General features: G+C 40.9%; 1 protein-coding gene across 1 annotated transcript in view; it reads right to left on the bottom strand.

Annotated features, from left to right (window-relative positions):
- Nucleotides 1-445: 445 nt before the first annotated feature.
- LOC133931783 (dynein axonemal heavy chain 9-like) overlaps nt 446-18,954 on the bottom strand; it is a 91,171-nt gene continuing 72,662 nt past the window's right edge. The window contains exons 71-80 of the mRNA XM_062378735.1: nt 16,448-16,596; nt 14,905-15,032; nt 10,364-10,591; nt 8,948-9,139; nt 8,599-8,790; nt 7,532-7,702; nt 4,560-4,742; nt 3,758-4,011; nt 3,538-3,673; nt 446-1,638 (exon numbers count right to left, since the gene is read on the bottom strand). Of these exons, the coding sequence (XP_062234719.1) occupies nt 1,411-1,638; nt 3,538-3,673; nt 3,758-4,011; nt 4,560-4,742; nt 7,532-7,702; nt 8,599-8,790; nt 8,948-9,139; nt 10,364-10,591; nt 14,905-15,032; nt 16,448-16,596 (1,861 nt within the window). The 3' untranslated portion in view covers nt 446-1,410. The remainder of the gene's footprint in view (nt 1,639-3,537; nt 3,674-3,757; nt 4,012-4,559; nt 4,743-7,531; nt 7,703-8,598; nt 8,791-8,947; nt 9,140-10,363; nt 10,592-14,904; nt 15,033-16,447; nt 16,597-18,954) is intronic.

Here is an 18,954-nt window from a genome sequence, read left to right as displayed (position 1 = left end):
GAGCACAAGAGAGAAAGGAAGATATTTCAGAGCTGGGTTGTGTGCGTGACGTGTGCTTGATGTGTGCATGTGCCTCCACTGTAAACTTTGTTGATGAGGCTTTGCACGTTCTGCTTTGGAGAGGGTTCATTTAATCTAAAATGGGGAGGAGAGAAGAAGAAAGGAGTGAAGAGGAGGAGAGAGACGGGGACAGAGTTGGTTTAAAGACCTGGAAGAGACGAGGCAGGACTGGGAGACTGGAAACAGGAGATAGGGGAACGACTGCATATAGGCACTACAGCAGAAAACATTGTAGTATGTGAAAATAAACCACATGCACAATCTGGCTCAACAAGATAAAACATTGCTATTCCGGAAGACTTCTTGGAAGAAGTTAAAATATTAGTGTAAAAAATACTAGGACACGTATAAAATATATATAGTTTATGATCAATTAAGACATGGATATGTTCTTAGACAATGTACAGTGTAGGTAGTTTTACAGAAAATGTGTAAAAGCACGCATTAGTTAAATTTATTCAGTGTTCCCAACTAGCTACAGATTTAAAACACCTCCTCACTAATTGACTCACAGATACAGAGCGAATACAGTTTCCCCACAAACACATCAGATCATTTGTATTTTAATTGAGAAACAGCCCTTCAAAGTTCAAAGTGCAGATCAGTCATGGACGAGTTTAAATGGCTCCGACAGCTGCTGTTAAAAGGCGTTTTTACACAGTGGTATCCTCAAATGGCAAAAGAATTCAATGTAACTGCACAATGACAGAGGCTAAGAATCTTGTGCTGCTACTTTCTGTGGGACTTGAGTGATGCTCACTCACTGCTGTTATTAAGGTTTCACTCTGGACATGAGATGTGTCACTTTCTGTTGATGGAGACAATTGCTGCCTTTGAAAATGAGACCAGAAATACATTTGGCCAAAGAGACACAATCCCCCACATGTCAATTTGTGAAGAATAGATGCACTTAAATAATCACATTATATATCCATCAGGGATGTTCACTTTCTTTAACAGTGCAAGATCATGAGGTTTAAAAAAAAAAATCAGTTTTCTTAGAAAATGATGTTTATGAATCTTTATAAAAAAATATCAAGGACTTTGTGCGAATTCTTGCATGTCCCCCAATAAATGTTATTCTTGTCAATTTGAATGTAGATCCATTAGAAAACCAGTAACTATCAATGTGTAGCTCAGAAACATGATGTGGTCTTATGCATGAGGCTTGTTTTAATGTAAGGGGACTGCTGGACCTTGTCTGAGGTGTGTGCTCTTCTGAGAGCAGTTCTGTTGTTTTTTGTTCCATTAAAAAGAAATGTCAGCCTAGGATGTTGACTTTATGAATTTCAATTAGTAACTTGATTCAATAAGTTTAATGTAATATAAATAAATATATATAAAACTCTGCTAGATCTGCAGAAGCAAGGCCACTCCAGCTAAGGTCCACTTGGAGGGGGGCTCTTTGGTCTTCAGGTTGAAGGTCCACACGTACGTAGGTCCCCTCTGACGGGTTTTGTAGACAGGGCACTGGTAGATGTTCCTGCTCTCCTGTTTGTCCACCAGGATGGCTCTGATGAACATGACTGGCATGGCTGGGGTGAGCTCTTTCAGGCGGGCTTCCACAATCATGCCGGTCTGAAAGAGAGAGAAAGTCCAGATGAAGAGGGAAAGACGGAGGGAGACAGAAACATTTCACAGAGCGCAGGAAAGTTATGAATAAGTTTGAGCTTCACTGAAAACTTCATTCACACACTGTCCTTGCCATGGAAACTAAAAAGACTAATGCTCCTTTGTAGGAGAAAAGACTTGATGTTGGACTTATCGCAGCTGGCACAAGCAGAGCTAGACTTTCACTTCACTGTGGACGATATGGTGGTACCCTTGAAAAGTGGAGAAAGTCTAATACACACTCTCTAAACACAATGAAAAAAGAGTGGTCCGTCTCATTAATTAATCCTTCTACACTTAGTGCCTGACAAACAGAGGTTCCTCCCTGCAGGAACAGTGACTTTCAGTAATGAATGTAAATCCTGAGCCCTAATTGCATCTGTAATTATAAAACTTTAAAGACTCGTTAAATACCAATAGCTTCATGTCTGCGTGTGTAAATACAAATAATAGGTATATTCAAGCAGACCATGTGGGCTCATTGAGATTCACTGTACATCTAGTTTAATCACACGATATGTACACTGATGCTACTGCGTCAAATGTTTATTTATATAACTCACAAGCTTTCTCTGTGCATTTCTTTCTGTTTGAAATGGGCTGCTTGCTAGTAATGCTCTGGAGCTTCTTCTTGTTATTAGTGAGTCCTCCTCAAACCGGCCTAAAATACACTTTCACTTTTTATTGTTTGTTTATTCAGTCTATGGTGCAGAGTCAAGTTAGCAAACTTTGTTCATCCTGCCCGATTTATCTGCAATAAAGATTTTATGGTCAATGTTTATCATGAAATAAAGTAAATAAAATTCGCTTAAATAACGTTCACGTGTGTGGCTCTTATAAATTCTGATTAACTGAACTGCTTATTTAAACATTACATGTCTGCTACAGTTTATTAGATGTTTGTTATATTGACCGTATATCAAGTCAAATCACACTGAACTCTGCACTTTCCTGGGCCATTAACAAAACACATGCCAAGTGTGAATACTATTAGAAGAATGATGGAAGGTGCACAAGACATGTGTTCCACATACAGACAGATGTTTGTGGAACTAGTAGGTAGGTATCCATTCAACACACAAGGTGTATCTTATACAGTATCTAGCTGTCTTTGTTTTCTTTAATTCTGAATGGGGTCATTACTACCAATGAGCAGGCTTATCATAAATCTTTGTCTTATACTTCTGTACAGAGCGGTGTCCAGATGGAGTGCTGCTTACTCTAACTATTCACACTTGGCTACTCCCCGCCAGTGGCACAGAACTGGCCTTGGGGCTAAGAGAAGGAAGGAGGAGGAGGAGGAGGAGGAGGAGGAGGAGGAGGGGTTGTGAGGGGAAGCTGCCAGGCTTGTCTGTCCGCTTGTCTATTTGCCTGTGTCTCCAACTTTAATGAAGAAAAAATGAACCACTCCTCTAAAGGGTGTTCTAAGTGTTCAAGTGCAAACTCTGCACATACGCTAATTAAGAAGTCTACAGGGATGCTCCTTGAAAGCTGGGTGCATATACAGTAGCGGTATGTATGTAGATAGATAGAGCCTTGGGATTCTGAGTAATGCACTGCGCTCTGAGAGCTGACTGTAAGCACGATGCAAAGGAGAAAATTAAACCACAAAGGGGATGTGGCAGCCCCTAAGGGGAGGAATATTCAAGCTACTTTACTTGACTCATTTTCAAGACTCATTTTGAGGTTAGCTCACCTATTTTGGTCGACCATCCATCATCAAAAGATGATACAGGAAGATTTCCCTACAAGGTGCTTGTGAATAAAAGAGTGCAGCTTTTGATTTTGTTTTCCCACCTCTTCCCTGGAGGCTGGATGTCAAAACAAACAGGTAACTCTACGACAATCAGGAATGGATGAATGAACCTGTGTGTCCCAGCGTGCGCCCTCCATGTACAGCCCGTGTACATACGCCCCTTCACGAGGCGCGGAGGTGAAGTCGTCACGATGCTTCTTGGTGACGTCACACTGCAGACACATCCGATCCAGAGGCCACTCGTTCCTGTCATGGATATTTGGCAGTGTCACACAAAGTAGTTTCCATCACAATCACAAAGTATAATGCCACTGTGAAAACAAACCCTACCTGCGAGCCGTAGCCTGCATGATGGCTGTGAGGAAGGACTGGGGGTTGAAGAAGCCAGCTAGCCACACCACAGCGGGTAGGGCAAAGTCATTGGACCAGTGTTCAAGCTCCTTGATCCTGACTAACAGGTCAGTGAACCACAGGGCCAGGCTGGACATTGAGGGATACGCCCGCTTGGTCCAGTTGTCAGGCACCGTGTCCAGGAAGATGGCGTTCTGAAGGTTCTCCATTTCACTGGTCATGGTTAACTCTCCCTAAAAGGTGGGGGTCACAGACAAAGAAACTATTTAAATCCAGCTCATGGCAGGATTAACCTGCAGGGGGAATTCTAGTGGAGCAAGCAAGCAGAACTAGTGTTAACTAAGAAGAGTTCACATTGTTTATTTAAGGGAACTACCTTGTGCCACTGACTCTTGTCTCATAATAAAGTGCAAAACCTCTTGTGAGACGATTTACACTCTGACAGTCTATATAATGATTAGATGTTTTGAACTTCTGTTATTTTTTCATACGTTGCATATTGTCTCTAACAGAATCCTCTTTCAAATTAAAAGCTCTGAAATTCAGCTCCATATAAAGCTTGATATATGTGTTCCTCAGTACCTACCTACCTTAGTAGGTTCATCATCATCATCATCATCATCATCATGATCATCATCAACATCATCATTTTCATTTTCATCATCATCATCATCATCATCATCATCTTCATCATCATCATCATTTTCATCATTTTCATCATCATCATCATCATCATCATCATCCTCACCCCCCTCCTCTGCTATCATCACAGTCCTCTCACCTTCATTCCGAGGTTGAGCTCATGGAGGGAGCATCTGATCTCCTGCGTAAGAAAGTTCATGCGCTCACACTCCTGCAGCGCCACCACCTGGTAGGGAGTCCTCTCTTCGGCTTTCTCCAGCAGCTCGGTCATGTTGAAATCCTCAGGGAGTCTCTCCATTATCTCCTCCAACACCGTACGCACCTGATAATATGTGATGGAATGACAGTGTGTCAATGAGAAAACTGATAGTAAAAATATATTGCTTGATTAATCTGTTACAACTAAAGAAATAAAAATGGAGAGGCAATAGAAGAGGATACTGCTTGAAATAAAAGACTATTGAAAACATTGGGGTTATCTGAGCCAGACAAACTCAGTGATACCAAAGCTGACACTCTGAGAAACTGTTACAGTTTGAAATAGACAGCCCCATAAATATTCATGAAGATATATTTTGCAACGGCAGCTCTTTGTTTTCAATACCAGTCTAATCCCTCCAGCAAATCATGATCACATCATATTTTTGTGGGTAAGTGATGAAAGCTAACGTCTATGTCAACATTTTCCCAAGGCAACCAGCATTAGCGATCAATCAACGGATTAGGTGCCGAACAAAGGATATGAGGTCATCATATCTATGGATTTTTCAGTTCAAATATCTGATGTGGGTTTGGCAGCAGCTAAGCTCGCTGAATAGGGAGTGGGCCTTATTGGTAAGCTCTGCGTGGCTGTCATCTGTTCAGACAGTAGTATCCAGGCTTCTGAACCAGAAAGGTCACACATCATAATACATCAGGGAATGGACACACGTTTACAGAATACACAAAACATGCACTGGGAAAAATATTCCATACTAGACTAGAAGGCCTTTTGATAAAGTGCGGCCACCAGTTAGACAAGCCTCAGTGAATATACTTATTTTCAAAATAGTCTGTCTGTCTGTCTGTCGTTGTTGTGCAGCCTTTGATAAAATGTGTCTGGCTGATAATCCCAGTCATTTTAAACCAAACATACAATAAATACAAAACAAATTATGAAAGCAGGAAAACTCTGATAAAACTATGTTTGAATGTTTCTATATTTTGAGAAGAGATGTAAAAGAGGTCACTGATTCTGTTGACCTGATTTCCTAAGGAAGATTGTTCTGTTGCTCCGGGGCTCTGCCACTTCTAGTTTTCAGCCATGCACAGATAAAAGTCCCTGTCTGAGGAGCTTAAGCTACGTATTGGATGGAATGGGACTCAGAGGTCTTACTCGTAAATACATAGTATTGAGAAGTGTTTTAAAAGTCAACTGCAAGATCTGAAAATCCATTTGAAACTTTGCAGCATTTTGAACACATGCAGGCTGCTATATTACATATAAAAAGTCAGCAAAATCCAGCTGATAGGAAATAAAGTTTCTAGGAAATGTTAATGCTTGAAACAAGTGCATGTGGAATTTAGAAAGCTGCTGCAGATTTGGATTTAAAGAAAATATAACTATGTCGATTTTAAAGAGGAAAACATCACAGTTACATGGTAACTGATGGTGTGAAAAATGGTTTCCAAAGACAAACACTGTTCCTGGGTTTGTTACTCATAGTGTGAGCAAACACATATCAAAAATCTTATAGTCATCTTGGGTCCCAATTATTTCTGGACTGAATTATAAGAATAAAACCAAGTTGGCAAAACTAATATAAGTTGAAATAAAATGTAGGGAGGTAAGAGGCCTCAAAAGAGGCATTTTAAGTGTAAGGGTGCTTGCCACATACTAAGGTTTTGATCTGAACAACAAATGTATGCCTGTGGCGTGTTCAGAACAGCTGCAAGTGTTGTTGAACGACCATCTGGGTTTTTCAGACATCCCCAGGGTGTTTATCTTACAGAGAAACAGATCATTACCACCATGACTCAAATGTTATGCTGAGGGGACGCCAGAAACCAGGGCTGAGCATAAAGAAATGTGACAAATTTAACTTTATCACCCGTAATTGACACAGTTTTTGCACTGATCAAATTACAATTATTGTGATAATAATATTTTAAGAAGGCATACTTTAGAACCACCTCATCATCCAAAAGTTTAAAGGCAAATGTGTTCTTATTAAGCAAAGATAGATCTGCCTGATGATAAATCATTTTGCTAATATGCATAATGGACATTTAACAGAGCGAGCAGTCAGACAGGCTAGACGCTAATTTATGGTTTTAAAACAGTCACCCTCGCTCTATTGACTTTTGCAGGGCTACAATCTCTCTGACAGAATATTTTTCTGATCTTTTACATTGAACTAAACTTTGTTTCAGGGCGGCACTGAACCAGAAAATGCACCAGAAAATGCCATCCCTGCAGCAGCTAAAGCAAATGTCACCTGTTGTCATCACTCATTGAAGATTTGGCCTTTTTTCCGCACAGCTTAGTGAAACAATCGTGGTGGGGAAAGGCCGTGGCTTACATATCTTCTCAGGATGGCTCCTGTGTATGAGGGCTTGACTTTTCAAAGAAGGAATATCATGTCAGAATCATGAGCTGAGTTCAGATGCCACCATTATACCTCCTAAAGCCGCACTGGCCTGCAGGTGGGTTTGTCATAACAAACTTATGATGCACAAAAAAGCATTGTTTAAACCCACAGAGGCTGGTTTTATATTCTAGTGGGGTTCCAAAGTTTCCAAAGACACCAAAGATCTCTAACTGAATTTTGGAGTAAGTAGTATTCATCTTTTAAGCAGCAGCACAATAATCTACAAATACTCTACGCTTTGAAAATTTCTGCTTCATTATTTCTATCAAATGAGATCATAATTAGATGGTTTGATTATTAGATTGTCAATACTGATGCATCACATGATAAATGGTTTTGAGAAGATAAGTGAAAGAGGAAAGAAGAAAATTTTTTTTTGATAAAATCATAGATTCCGAGATTGGACTTTTTTCTCATCTTTGCCTTTATTTGAAATATTGAAGTTTTTCCTTTTTTGGACTGTATAAATCATCCTGTTTACCTTCTCCTCCCGCGTCATCCCTCCGCCCTCACCAGCCCCGCCGTCTCTGGGCTGCATCTCCAGCACAGTGCGGAAAAGCTTCTCTGAACTTTGAGTAAGGAAGCCGATCTCAGCGTTGGGATGGAGGCCGTACAGGTAGGGCGACTCAGCAGGTAGAGTGTCATCAATGTACTGGAACAGAAGAAACCATGACAGAAATGTTGTAGCATCAGACACCCACATTTATTTCACAAAAGATTTTGCACGAATTAAAGTCTAAAAAGGCAGCAGTATTTGTCTTTTTTACCTTTTTTGACTTGAACAGCATAACATTTGAACTCAAATTCCCTAGCTTATTATTTTAAATTAACAGAATGAAGATTGTAAACACCCATTGCGTTGTGATTAAAAAGTACCAGTGCTTTTCCCCACTCAGGTGTTTAGTTCTTTTCTAAAATACAGCTGACAAAGGGAGATAATGGAACCATATAGATGATGAGAGATTTCTGGGTGAAATTCAAACACTCGGGATCAATTGACACGCTGCTAATGACCAGAACCAGGGGGAGGGAAGTGTGGCATTTCCCAGTTGCTGGTCCATAATGAATATTAATCCTTTTAAGTTGGAGCAGATGAAAGTGGAAGCTGGGTTCAGACAGGCTGCTTTTTGTGCAGCACTTAAACCAAATTAAAAAAAGAAAGCCTTCTAATCATAATGTCCTTATGAAAGTTTTGATATAAAATATGTTGACCTTTAACACAGAAAGACTTTGCTATCAGATGTTTGATCTCCCCTGTACTTGCCGGCTAACTTTTGCCGATTGCATATACCTGTATATTGTTCAAAGAGCAGTAAAACTGCTGAGTTATTGGGTTCTTCCTCATGTCTATGCCACCTCTCTGCTCCATGTACTGGAAGTTTGTTCCTTGGGGACCCCTGCTGGTCCAGAGACAGCACATCCAGAGGGGGAATCTTAGTATTTTCCTGTATTGGAACTATGAATTAATTGCCCTAATATCATGGAAGGACTTAATTTAATGATTCAGGTAGTCAAATGGCCTCATATGGTCTAACCTTGATGCCTCACCTGGTGGTAGTTGTTATAGTCCATGTTCCCAGGCAATGGGAAGCCGGGCGCGAGGCACAGCTCTCCCTCCATCATCTCAGGCTTGATATACTCTCCCAGGTAGGTGCGACACAGACGGCGGTCCCAGTCGTCTGTGATGTGACCTCCATACATGATCTCACCGAACAGGTAGCGCAGGTCATCAAACGGCACCTGGGAATTAGAGACAGAGGGGATGTTGCTTCGCTAGATGGTGGCCTGTGCTGTTTACCTGGGGTCACGTGTGTTTAGATTTTTTCGATTAAGATTACAAGCGGTGGCCTTCGTTATCCTTTGCAATAGAATAAAAATGAAAAAGAAACACACATACCTTAGGATTGGCCTCCAGGTAGTTATAGAGGACGTTGATAGAAATGGTGAGGTCGCCGACGTTAAAGGGATAGGATCTGTTCCAGCCTTGAGGACCAAACTTCCTCCTCTCTGCTACGACCGCATGGAAGTAGCACACAGCAAATAAAATACTCTTGAACTCGAACTCCTGTGCGCACATTTCCAGCGTGTCCTGGAAAACAACAGAATGACACATTTAAACAAGGTTGGACTAATCACCTCCTGAAGTGTGCAGTTGCATTAACAGAGACAAGTTGGTGTGTTACAGGTACACACACACTATTGGAGGATTAGTTAATATCAACATCAGCCCACCCGGACTCCATCTTACAGGCTTCTGAGAATGGAAATAGGCAGTGTAGCTTTACGCATCTCCCGGTGAAAAAGTCAAGAGGAGAGAAACTTTAATTTCTCTGGCTTAGCGCTGGCTTTGGCCATGTGGGTGGGCTATTACAAAGAGTTAGCCTTACATTGATTAGCTTTCACTGAGTACAGATGACTGGAATACTCCCTCCATACTTGCCTCAGCAGACCTCCCTTAGGCCCTGCATACAGCAAGGCTCACAAGCACAAAGTACTTATCAGGCAGATAGACATCGGCCAACTAAGAATCGTGGAAATGGACTGGGAGGGAGCCGAGCACTCAGGTAATGGTGCAGAGGAAGCTGCATTGGCAGAGAAGCACTGGGGTAATGGTAATGCTCAGATAGAGATGAGGAAGTGATAAGGTAAATAAAAGCAAGGAGATTCCACTGCAGCGCTCTGGTCCATTCTGACTAGGACGCCTGTAGGACAGACCAGCAGCATGACACTCTTTGACCACTCACTGATAACATCCATCGATCTGTCTTCATGTTAAACCTCCATGTTCCCACAGACTGTAACCACACTATCTTTTGACGTTAGCATGTGCTACATTCATATCTGTCCTCCATGGGTCAGCAGCAATTCCAAGGTGAGAAAGGTGACTGCAACCATCTGCTACATGCTGCATTTCTACAAATTGTCAACTTTGAGCTCTGTTTGTTTTTTACCAATCCCCTTGTAACACCTGTCAGATTGCAAATTGCAAATTGTTAATGTAAAATATTGATTAGCTTTAATCAATTTGTATGCTGTTAGGCAGTTCGTGTTTTAATCAGGTATCTTATTTTATGACCTCATGTTGTATTTCATATAAAAAATGTTCATGAGTAACTGAGTAGTAAAGTAAAATATGGAGAAGTAGAGTTAAATAAATGTAACTGAGTAAAAACTACACAGTTTCCAATTAAATTATGTGGAATTGATTAAATGGAAAATATTCAAGTGTGGTACCTCAAACTGTAAGTACAATATTTAGTTATTTTCCACCACTGATGAGGTTATTATTCTCAGATTGCCTCCCGCCTTTTACCTGGTTGAAGTTGTCCAGAGCCTTGTGCAGGTTGGCATGCATGCCTGAAGGTGGTTCATTGGTGATCTTGATGGAGTTCTCCAGGATGCCCTGTGGGATGATGTGGCCCTCGGGGGTGGAGGAGGGTTCAGCACTAACAAACACCCTGAAGTCCACGTGGCTTCCCTCTGCGTGCTGCTCCAGTATTTTCTCTAAAGAACCGAGCCAGCTAGCCACCAAGTGGATGTTCTACAGGGAGAGGAACAGGAAACAGCGTCAGCAGGGACAACGATGAGGAAGAAGATGATGACATGTTATTGGTCGGGGACAAGATCATTTTCCTCTGTGAGGGTTGAAAAGCTAATCTTCACTACGACAATGTTTTCTGTTGGATATCTGTGAAAATTTATTTTTGTAATGACAACTAGCAAAAAGGAGCAATTAAAATGTTGCATATTCTCATCTCTCCACTGTGACTTTGATGTGGCACCAAATTAAATGGTAATTAGCACTTGAAAAACCCATTTCTAGGTTGCTGACATTAAGCGACCATTCTCCAGGGTAACTTCAGCTGACTTTCTGCATATTCATCTCTCAGTGCGGCGAGGGCAGTGGACCTGACTTGTACTATCACACAAGCATGGATGAGCTCAATTTTCCATCTCAACTGTCCTGACACTTACAGGATATCCAGTGAATGATAAGGAGTCAGCCATGCCCCCCCCCCCCACCTCTCACCATGCAGCGCTGGCCATTCCCTAAATCTAATTACAGCACTAATAACTACAGTCATTAATTCATAAGCCTCTTTGCGTTCTCATTTCCCTTTGCTCTCCATATTTAATCTTCCTTATGATGGCTGAAGTTAACCCTCTTTCCGAATGATGGGACACGATATGGAGAGGAACGTCACATTTTTGGGAGGGTCATTGAATAAAAGAAGAAGAGAGAAGTTTAATGTTCTGTGAGAGAGAGGTCCGGGAGGAGCTGGAAGCTGAGAAGGGGATAAGTTAAGTTTCCCTCCTGATGTCTTAGAGAATAATGAATGGTATACAAATTAAAAGGCTAAATTCAAGTGCTTTTTCATCAAGCCACAGTAGAGCCCTTCCTCTTGTCATGTAAATACTTTGGCAATAAAGGGAGCCAACATAAGAAGTGAGAGACTGCCTCAGAACTTCACTGTAATGAAACCATTCATCCTCTGGCTGCAGGGGGAGAAGAGGGAGACAGACCAACAGGCTGACAGACAAACAAACAAGACAGAGGAGCAGCCACTACTTTATGGCTTTTTAATTAACTTTCAGGTGAAACATTTTTTTGTTCCCTGGACGTCTTCTTCATAAGAGCCTTCCAGCCCCTTTGATAATGGCGCTGATACTACATCAAAGAGTCACCTATTTACATAATAATATAAAAGTTGAATCGAAAACCCATTAGAAGCCACCACTGGCACGGTCTTTGATGCATTGCTATCACACACAACCTGAGGGAATGCACAATGGTTGTATAATAGAAAATATATAAAAACAATAAGGTGCGCACGCACGCACATACACACAAAATATTTCTCTTTCACGAAGGCGAAAGCACATTTGTCAAGGAGCAGCTCTGAGGACAGCTAAAACAGCTGGGCTCAGGCACAGAGGAGGCAGCCCTGCAGTGGAAAGGCCTTGGACTCCAGACTGACGCCGAAATACTATGAATGGGGCTGAAGTGCCGAGAGCATAACATACTGCTGAGTCTATATTTAAAACTGGTCAGGATAAATATGCTGGATACAAATAAACACTTAGATTTGTAACATCCTCTGTAACATAGTCAAATAATCTCTGAAACAGTCTCAGCTATAAACTCTATCGACTAAAGGGCGGCAAATGACATCGTTGAGAGAAACACCCTCTGGAAACTTCTCTGAGACCAGAGCAAATGGGAACTGTTACAGAGAGACATCAGAGTTATCCACCGTGAAAAATTGGTTTCAGGACAAGGTCCCTACTGCTCTTCTTCCATCTGGGTATTTATTGGATAATGAAAGCCACAACTGCTCATAGTGGACATCCACAATGTAGCTGGATGATTGAGACTTTGTCAATGACCTTACTTTGCTATACCTCGTGTCAACAGCAGACACAGAAGACAAAAGAACCGGCAGACAACTCGCAAGTATAGATCTCAACATCCATAAAGTGAGACCTTTTGAATATCCACTGGCAAGATGCCCTCATTAACAAGAACCTCAGGTCAACAACCTGTGCAAGAGGAGATCTAGAGAACTAAGATGGCGGTGGATCAGGGACACACTCCAGAAACCCAATGCCACCTGGCACAAGAACCTTGAGAAGGACGTCAAGCAAAGTGAGCTGACATGAAAACATAAAACAAGACAGAAGACTGGCAAAATGGAGTCAATGGCCTATACTCTATACCCTACTACTGATAAGCCTTACTGTTTTTTTCCCCAGTGTGTCTTGTTCAATGTCATGTTTTCATCACTGCCCTTCAGAACCAGAGTCGATGAAAACATCTAATTGCTGCAGAGTCATTTCACCTGGCAGTGAACGCCGATTGTATCCATTCCCATTGCAGACCAAAGCCAGATGATAGCGGGTGTTAGTAGTTTGTTGAACAGTGGAGAAGAGGCTTAAGTAAGTAAGTACGATTTTGGTGGACTGTTCTTCATAGTCATCTAGGTCTCTGGAGTACATTTCATTTATATTTCACAGTGTCAATCCAGTAATTACATTTAAACACATAGAGTAGACTATTAAAGTCTAGTTGCTAAGTGAGACAGTATTTTGAGCATCCAGGGGACCGGAAATCCTTGAATCTTGAATGCAAATGAAACTCTGCAACAATCATCGCAAAAGATACATAACTTACTAAATAGAGAAGTCAATTAAACCTCTCAAGGTGCATTTTGATGAGGAATGTAAAATAGGAATCTATTAAATGTTACATACACAGCTAACAATTTTTAATGCTGAAGATTACAATACTTTAAAAGATACTTTTCATCCTTGATTATAAGGGTCATCTCTACATCAATACTTAAAAGGGAATCTTGTCCAACTCTCAATGTCAGAGGAATGAATGAATCATTTCAGTTTGAAAAGCCGACCACTGTTATCTGGCTCTTTCTTACAAAGTAAAGAGACGAGGAAGCATTTTACTCGTCTCTGGCCCATCTGAGCCAGAGTGGCTGTCTGTAGCATAATTACCCATCGACTAATGGGAACCTGCCATTGACCTGGCCCTCCACTGATAGAGCCGGGCTCGGCAGCAGGACAGTAAAGGTGGGCTGTGGGACGATAGGGAGGGGATTGACAGGAGGAGGGCCAAGATGAAGTAAGGAGGGGAGGAAGGGGTACCAGGTGAGCGAGGGGCTTGGGAGGATGTGAGGATTGATAAAAAGGTAGATGCAGTGCAGAAAATGATATGGCTACAGTGTGAACTTTGCTGCATGATGTGGAATGAAAGGTTGGAAAGAGGAATAGATCAGACAAGACGGACCATTGTAGCAGGAAAAAATACTGTTAAGAATAAAATGAGAGAATGATACTTCCCCTCCCCTTCGGTTTCCTCTCCCTCCCCTGCCAGTGCCACGGGGGTGGCTCTCAGCAGGCAGACAAACGGACAGCTGATGATAAAGCGAGTGGGAGGTTTGTTGCTAGGGGAACAAGGCCTTTTTAAGATCATCGATCGGGATTCCTATGCAAAGGTAATTAAACATCTGCTTGTCTGTGCTATCCTGGGTCTTAAGCAAAGAGTGATGGAATCCGAATCTTCTTTTCCCTGAATTTCTACTAGCTATTCAATTCATAGAAAAGAATGTCCAGTCTGTGGTTCATATCTGTCAATACTTCCTATTGAAATTCCATCAAGGTTTCCACTTAAAATGCAAAAGCCAGCCTTGCTCCAGATAAGAGAAGAACAGACACCGTGGCTGTAGATATCGTACTGTATAATGGTGCAGCCTCTTCAGTAAGGACATTTCTGCAGCAAATTGAATTCACTTTTTAATGCAGACAAACCTGGGTAGAAAGCAAATATCCCATTGAGTATGCAATGAAGAACAATGTGATAATACGACGGACTCATTCACAACACACACAGATAAAGGAAATGCCACCTGAAACCACTCCTGAATAGAAAATCCTTGACAAAAAAATGAACCCTGCATTCAATTCCCTAACCATGTTATGGCTGCAAGTGTTTTTTTGTGAATAAAGTATTTTTTATGATTCTGCACCTTTTGTGTGAGATAAATAGAGTTTAGTACATAAGACATTCTCAGAATGTTCAGAGAATCATAATTCAGTATAAAATTATATACTGTGTATTTTGTTCAAATACTATAATTGCATCTTCTCTACATGATTGTTGGAACATTCTGTGAAAACGAGAAAAAGGTTGTGGGTGTTCTCTGTCCATTGTGAATTTATATTGTGACTGTAAGACGTAAGAGGTAAGACGGATTTTGTTGTGCTTTTGATTAAATACCACAATAAAACATGTTTTTCTTTGTGTATAGTGTGTAGAGCATGAGTCTGGGGTTACTGTACCTGTAATATGACCCAATGGCCATTCTCAGCTGCCAAATTGAGGGCTTGTTCAGCAACGACCTCCTGGCCTTGACCCAGAGAAACATTATGGAAGTTCTTGTTGTCAAATGTGAAGCCCAGTTTCTTTCCTGAAACAAAACAGACAAGTATCATTTCCAGCAGAATATCCTCCTGACATGCTGTTTAACTATAGAATATTGTACATCGCTTACATGAATGAGGGTCGATATGCATTTGGACATTCGTCGAAAAGCTTTAAATAAAGTTAACAAGCCTCAAACACCCGTAGCATTGAGATAAAAGTGATTGATCTTTGCATCTTATTCTCAGAAATAAATGAAATGAAGCTAATTTCTTCAAATGAAACAGTATGTGTCCAACTTCCCAGCCAGCAGATGGTCAGTGATTCAGCCTTGTCCACCTTGAAATTTCATTCAAACAGTACAATTACCTTGCTGTTTCATTAAAACTCCAACCTGGGAGCAGGCAGATAGCGGAGGTCTGTCTGGGGGATATTAGTCCCCTGCAGAGCAAACTAAATCACTACCATCTCTCTAATGAAAATCTAATTGAAGCCTAATACCAATGAGAAACCCAATAGTCACAGCTATAATGGCAAAGCCCCTTACCCTGGTTCAGGGTGCTGCTGCTACACATCAACATGCTCTGTCCACATCTGCAGCAATTGACTACTTGAACCTTTCTACTTAAAGTGACTGACTACAGTCAGAGTGAGGGTGCAGATAATCAATGATCACACAGCTTACAGGCAACTACATGAGAAGTGTGTTCTCTTATCTAATTGGAGGAGGATGGTAAATTTCAGTTTGGGGTTGAAGGTCTGTCTACAGCAGGTTTACATTTGATTTTACCACCTGCTGCTACCTGTCTCTGTCAAGATGAGGCCTCTAAGATATTCAAAAACAACTGTGCAACAGCTGTATTTGTTGAAACGGCTCTATGGTATGGATCCATTAGTGTAAGAGGGGCTTTCAAGCAGAAACAGAAATGCAAAGAAAATCATACATCCAGAGCACATGAATTTATGATGCTGAATTACTTGAATGTAGAAATACTGACATTGCAAAACTCTAAGGGACTTTGTTAAAGTAGAAACACTGGAAACCTCTCAGCTCCGGTAAACTGCAATCTGAATTTTTCATCCAGCTGAATTCAAATGACACTGATATATTCTGCAGCAGATTAAGTTGATGGTGCCGGTTCCAGATCAGTGCAAGAGCTTTGACTTTTGGCATTTCTTTGGTCAAAAATCAAAACAGCACGTCCTGCTGATATCCTCACAATTTAAAAGAATGTAAAGTAAAACCAATGACATTTACTTTTCACTGCCCCTTATACACCAGTGGTGTTGTCTCATATATTTGTGACCTTTAGTATAATCTCCTCAATCTATCCAGAGCCTTGAGTGCATCGGCAGAGATAGCTGGTAGACCGGCTATATGTCGGCTCTGATAAAAGTCCAGAACAAACTGTAAGGCTGATTTTTACAGCTTATTAAAGATAAAACAAGCGTGAGTATTACCATGTTTCTCCACATCCTTCAAAGGGTCAACTCCAGGAGAGAGGATGAAGAACATGGGCGTAGCTGGACCAGACTCTTCAAAGGAGATGGCGAAGTCCAGGGATCTGCCAATCACGTACTTGTTTCCCAGTTTCTCCTCGACAAAATCTCTGTGGGGGGGAACACAACTCAGTTTGCAACCCTCTTTTATTATCTTTGACCGACAAGCTGAATAATCTAAAGAGTCTGCAGCCTCTGTAGTGCAGTGCATTGGATAGACAGGTACTATATTACCTCAAGCCACAACTGTGTTGTCAGTGGCTGTTTTCAATCTCTACATCTGTCGGCAGGTAAAACACTTTTTTTTGCAGTTTAATGCTTGTTTTAGCAGCTTAGAGCAGTGGTTCTCAACCTTTTTTCAGTGAAGTACCCCCTTCGAAGAAAAAATTCTGCCGAGTACCCCCTAACAAGTGCAAAGCATTTTTGGTTGAAAGAAAGATGTAATGTGATTTATTAAGCCTTGTAACTAGACACATTCAAATTTAAAACTCCATCAATGTCCATAACATTGCTCATTTGTAGTGGTCTCTCTTGTACTATTACGAAATAAAAAGATATAAAATAACTAAAGACTTTTATTATTATCTCAATATAAATAAAGATTTGTGCACCTCAAAATAATTATCAACTTAAAGTGACCTCTTTTGGGATCATAATAAAGATATGTTCTCAAACTGAACTCATGAACTTAATTATAGCTAAACACTTCTTCCCAAAAAATAAATCATTAACTTAGTTTTAAATAAAAGATTAGCTCAAAACATATTTTTTTAATATTCATCATCTTAAAATATCTTCTTTAAGGATCAAAAAGATTACTGACAGGTAGCTTGTTTCCGTTTGCTTTGGGGAGGCTTTTCGCATCGTGTCTTGAGATGACCTGAATTCAGAAAGTTTCCTCTTAAAAAACTCAGGTGGCTTACCAACATGACTTTCATGTTTTGTCTGGAGATACCGCTGAAGATGTGGTGGCTTAATGCCACTGCTGGCTAATCTCTCCCCACAGAAAAAACATAAAGTGTAAATAACCCAATCTATGTTATTGTTAATATTATTGAAGTGTCTTTCTGTTATTTTATTGTGACATATTTGCTCGTTTTAGGGTCATACAATTTCATTTCTGCTTTTGTATTACATGCTTTTATTTTGAAAGGGTACCGGTAGAGACGCGGACTTATTGTAATAAATCATTAACTTCACAACGGAAAACTTTTCCATTTTAGCGCCCCTCCTAGGAGGCACTAGCTCTCACGGTGTTGTTTAGGGAAGGCTCTCTGCTCTGGTTTCGCCATCTTTGGTACTTGTCCCTCCGTGTTTCAGCAGTATTGCTGCTGCACTTCAACTCGACTCCATTGTTGAAGTTTTCAAGGCAGGTGATGACAGGTGGCGTGTGCCAGGTTGGGTCAAACCATCGTTATGGGGGAGACTCTGTTTTTTTAGGATAATTAAATTGAAAAGCCTACTGAATATAAAATTTAGTTCATGAACTTACACTTATATTTTATTGAATATTTGTTAAATAACAATTTTTCAAGGATTTTTGAATGGATGCTAATTTTAAATATATTTAAAAAAAATCTCAAGTACCCCCTGGAGTACCTTCAAGTACCCCCAGGGGTACGCGTACCCCCATTTGAGAATCACTGGCTTAGAGGAACTATTACGCATTTATACACATAATCATGTGTTAACATAAAAATCTTCATGAGTGCACTATACAGTTAAAGATTCATTAGAGATCATGCTATCACACCTCTGTGACGCCTGTCAACATGTTTTAATATTGACGTACTCATCATAAGTCATTCGGGCTGTATGCGAGGACTCAACTGAATGAGTGAGGCACTCTGGACTTTCTCCGGGGTTTCTCCAGGCTGCCCCCAAGTAAACACTCTAGATAATGTCTGAATAAGTCCATATGAGAACACAACAGGAAATCCTCAGCAGGATTCACATCATACACGCAGAAGACACCGACGAAGATGTCACGAGAGCTTTTGGTGATAAGGGCCGATATTGATGTTGATGTGCTACGAATAAAAACATGTGATCTCCGGTGATTTCATACGTTATGTTCTGCCTCTGCCTGCTGTGCCCCCCCTCACCTGAACTTCAGCTCTGGAGATTTCTGTACTGTTGTGAATATGTCTGAGCAGAGAATCCCCTGGTGCCTGGTTCATGTTTTAAAGGTGAACTCTTAAAGGCCGCACCATAATGCGGATATCCTCTGGAAGTCATGTCTGAAATCGGCTGGATATGTTTCATAATTTTCATAATTTCAATATTCAGATAAGATTTTGCATGTAAATACCAGGTGAGCACTGTGCCCACAGTTGACATGATGACATTTCGAGAGGTGAGCGCTGTTTCTCGTCTTGTCTAATAATGAGGCTCATTGATTGTTCCCTGGAAAGTCGTATAATTGCAGTTGTTTCTGTAGCATGTGCTCTTTCAACGCAGATTCTAAA

The sequence above is a fragment of the Platichthys flesus genome, chromosome 20, assembly GCF_949316205.1.
Source record: "Platichthys flesus chromosome 20, fPlaFle2.1, whole genome shotgun sequence".
NCBI classification, from domain to species: Eukaryota; Metazoa; Chordata; class Actinopteri; order Pleuronectiformes; family Pleuronectidae; genus Platichthys; species Platichthys flesus.
The sequence above is the reverse complement of the archived record's forward strand: the minus strand, read 5'-3'. Positions and strand labels throughout refer to the sequence as shown.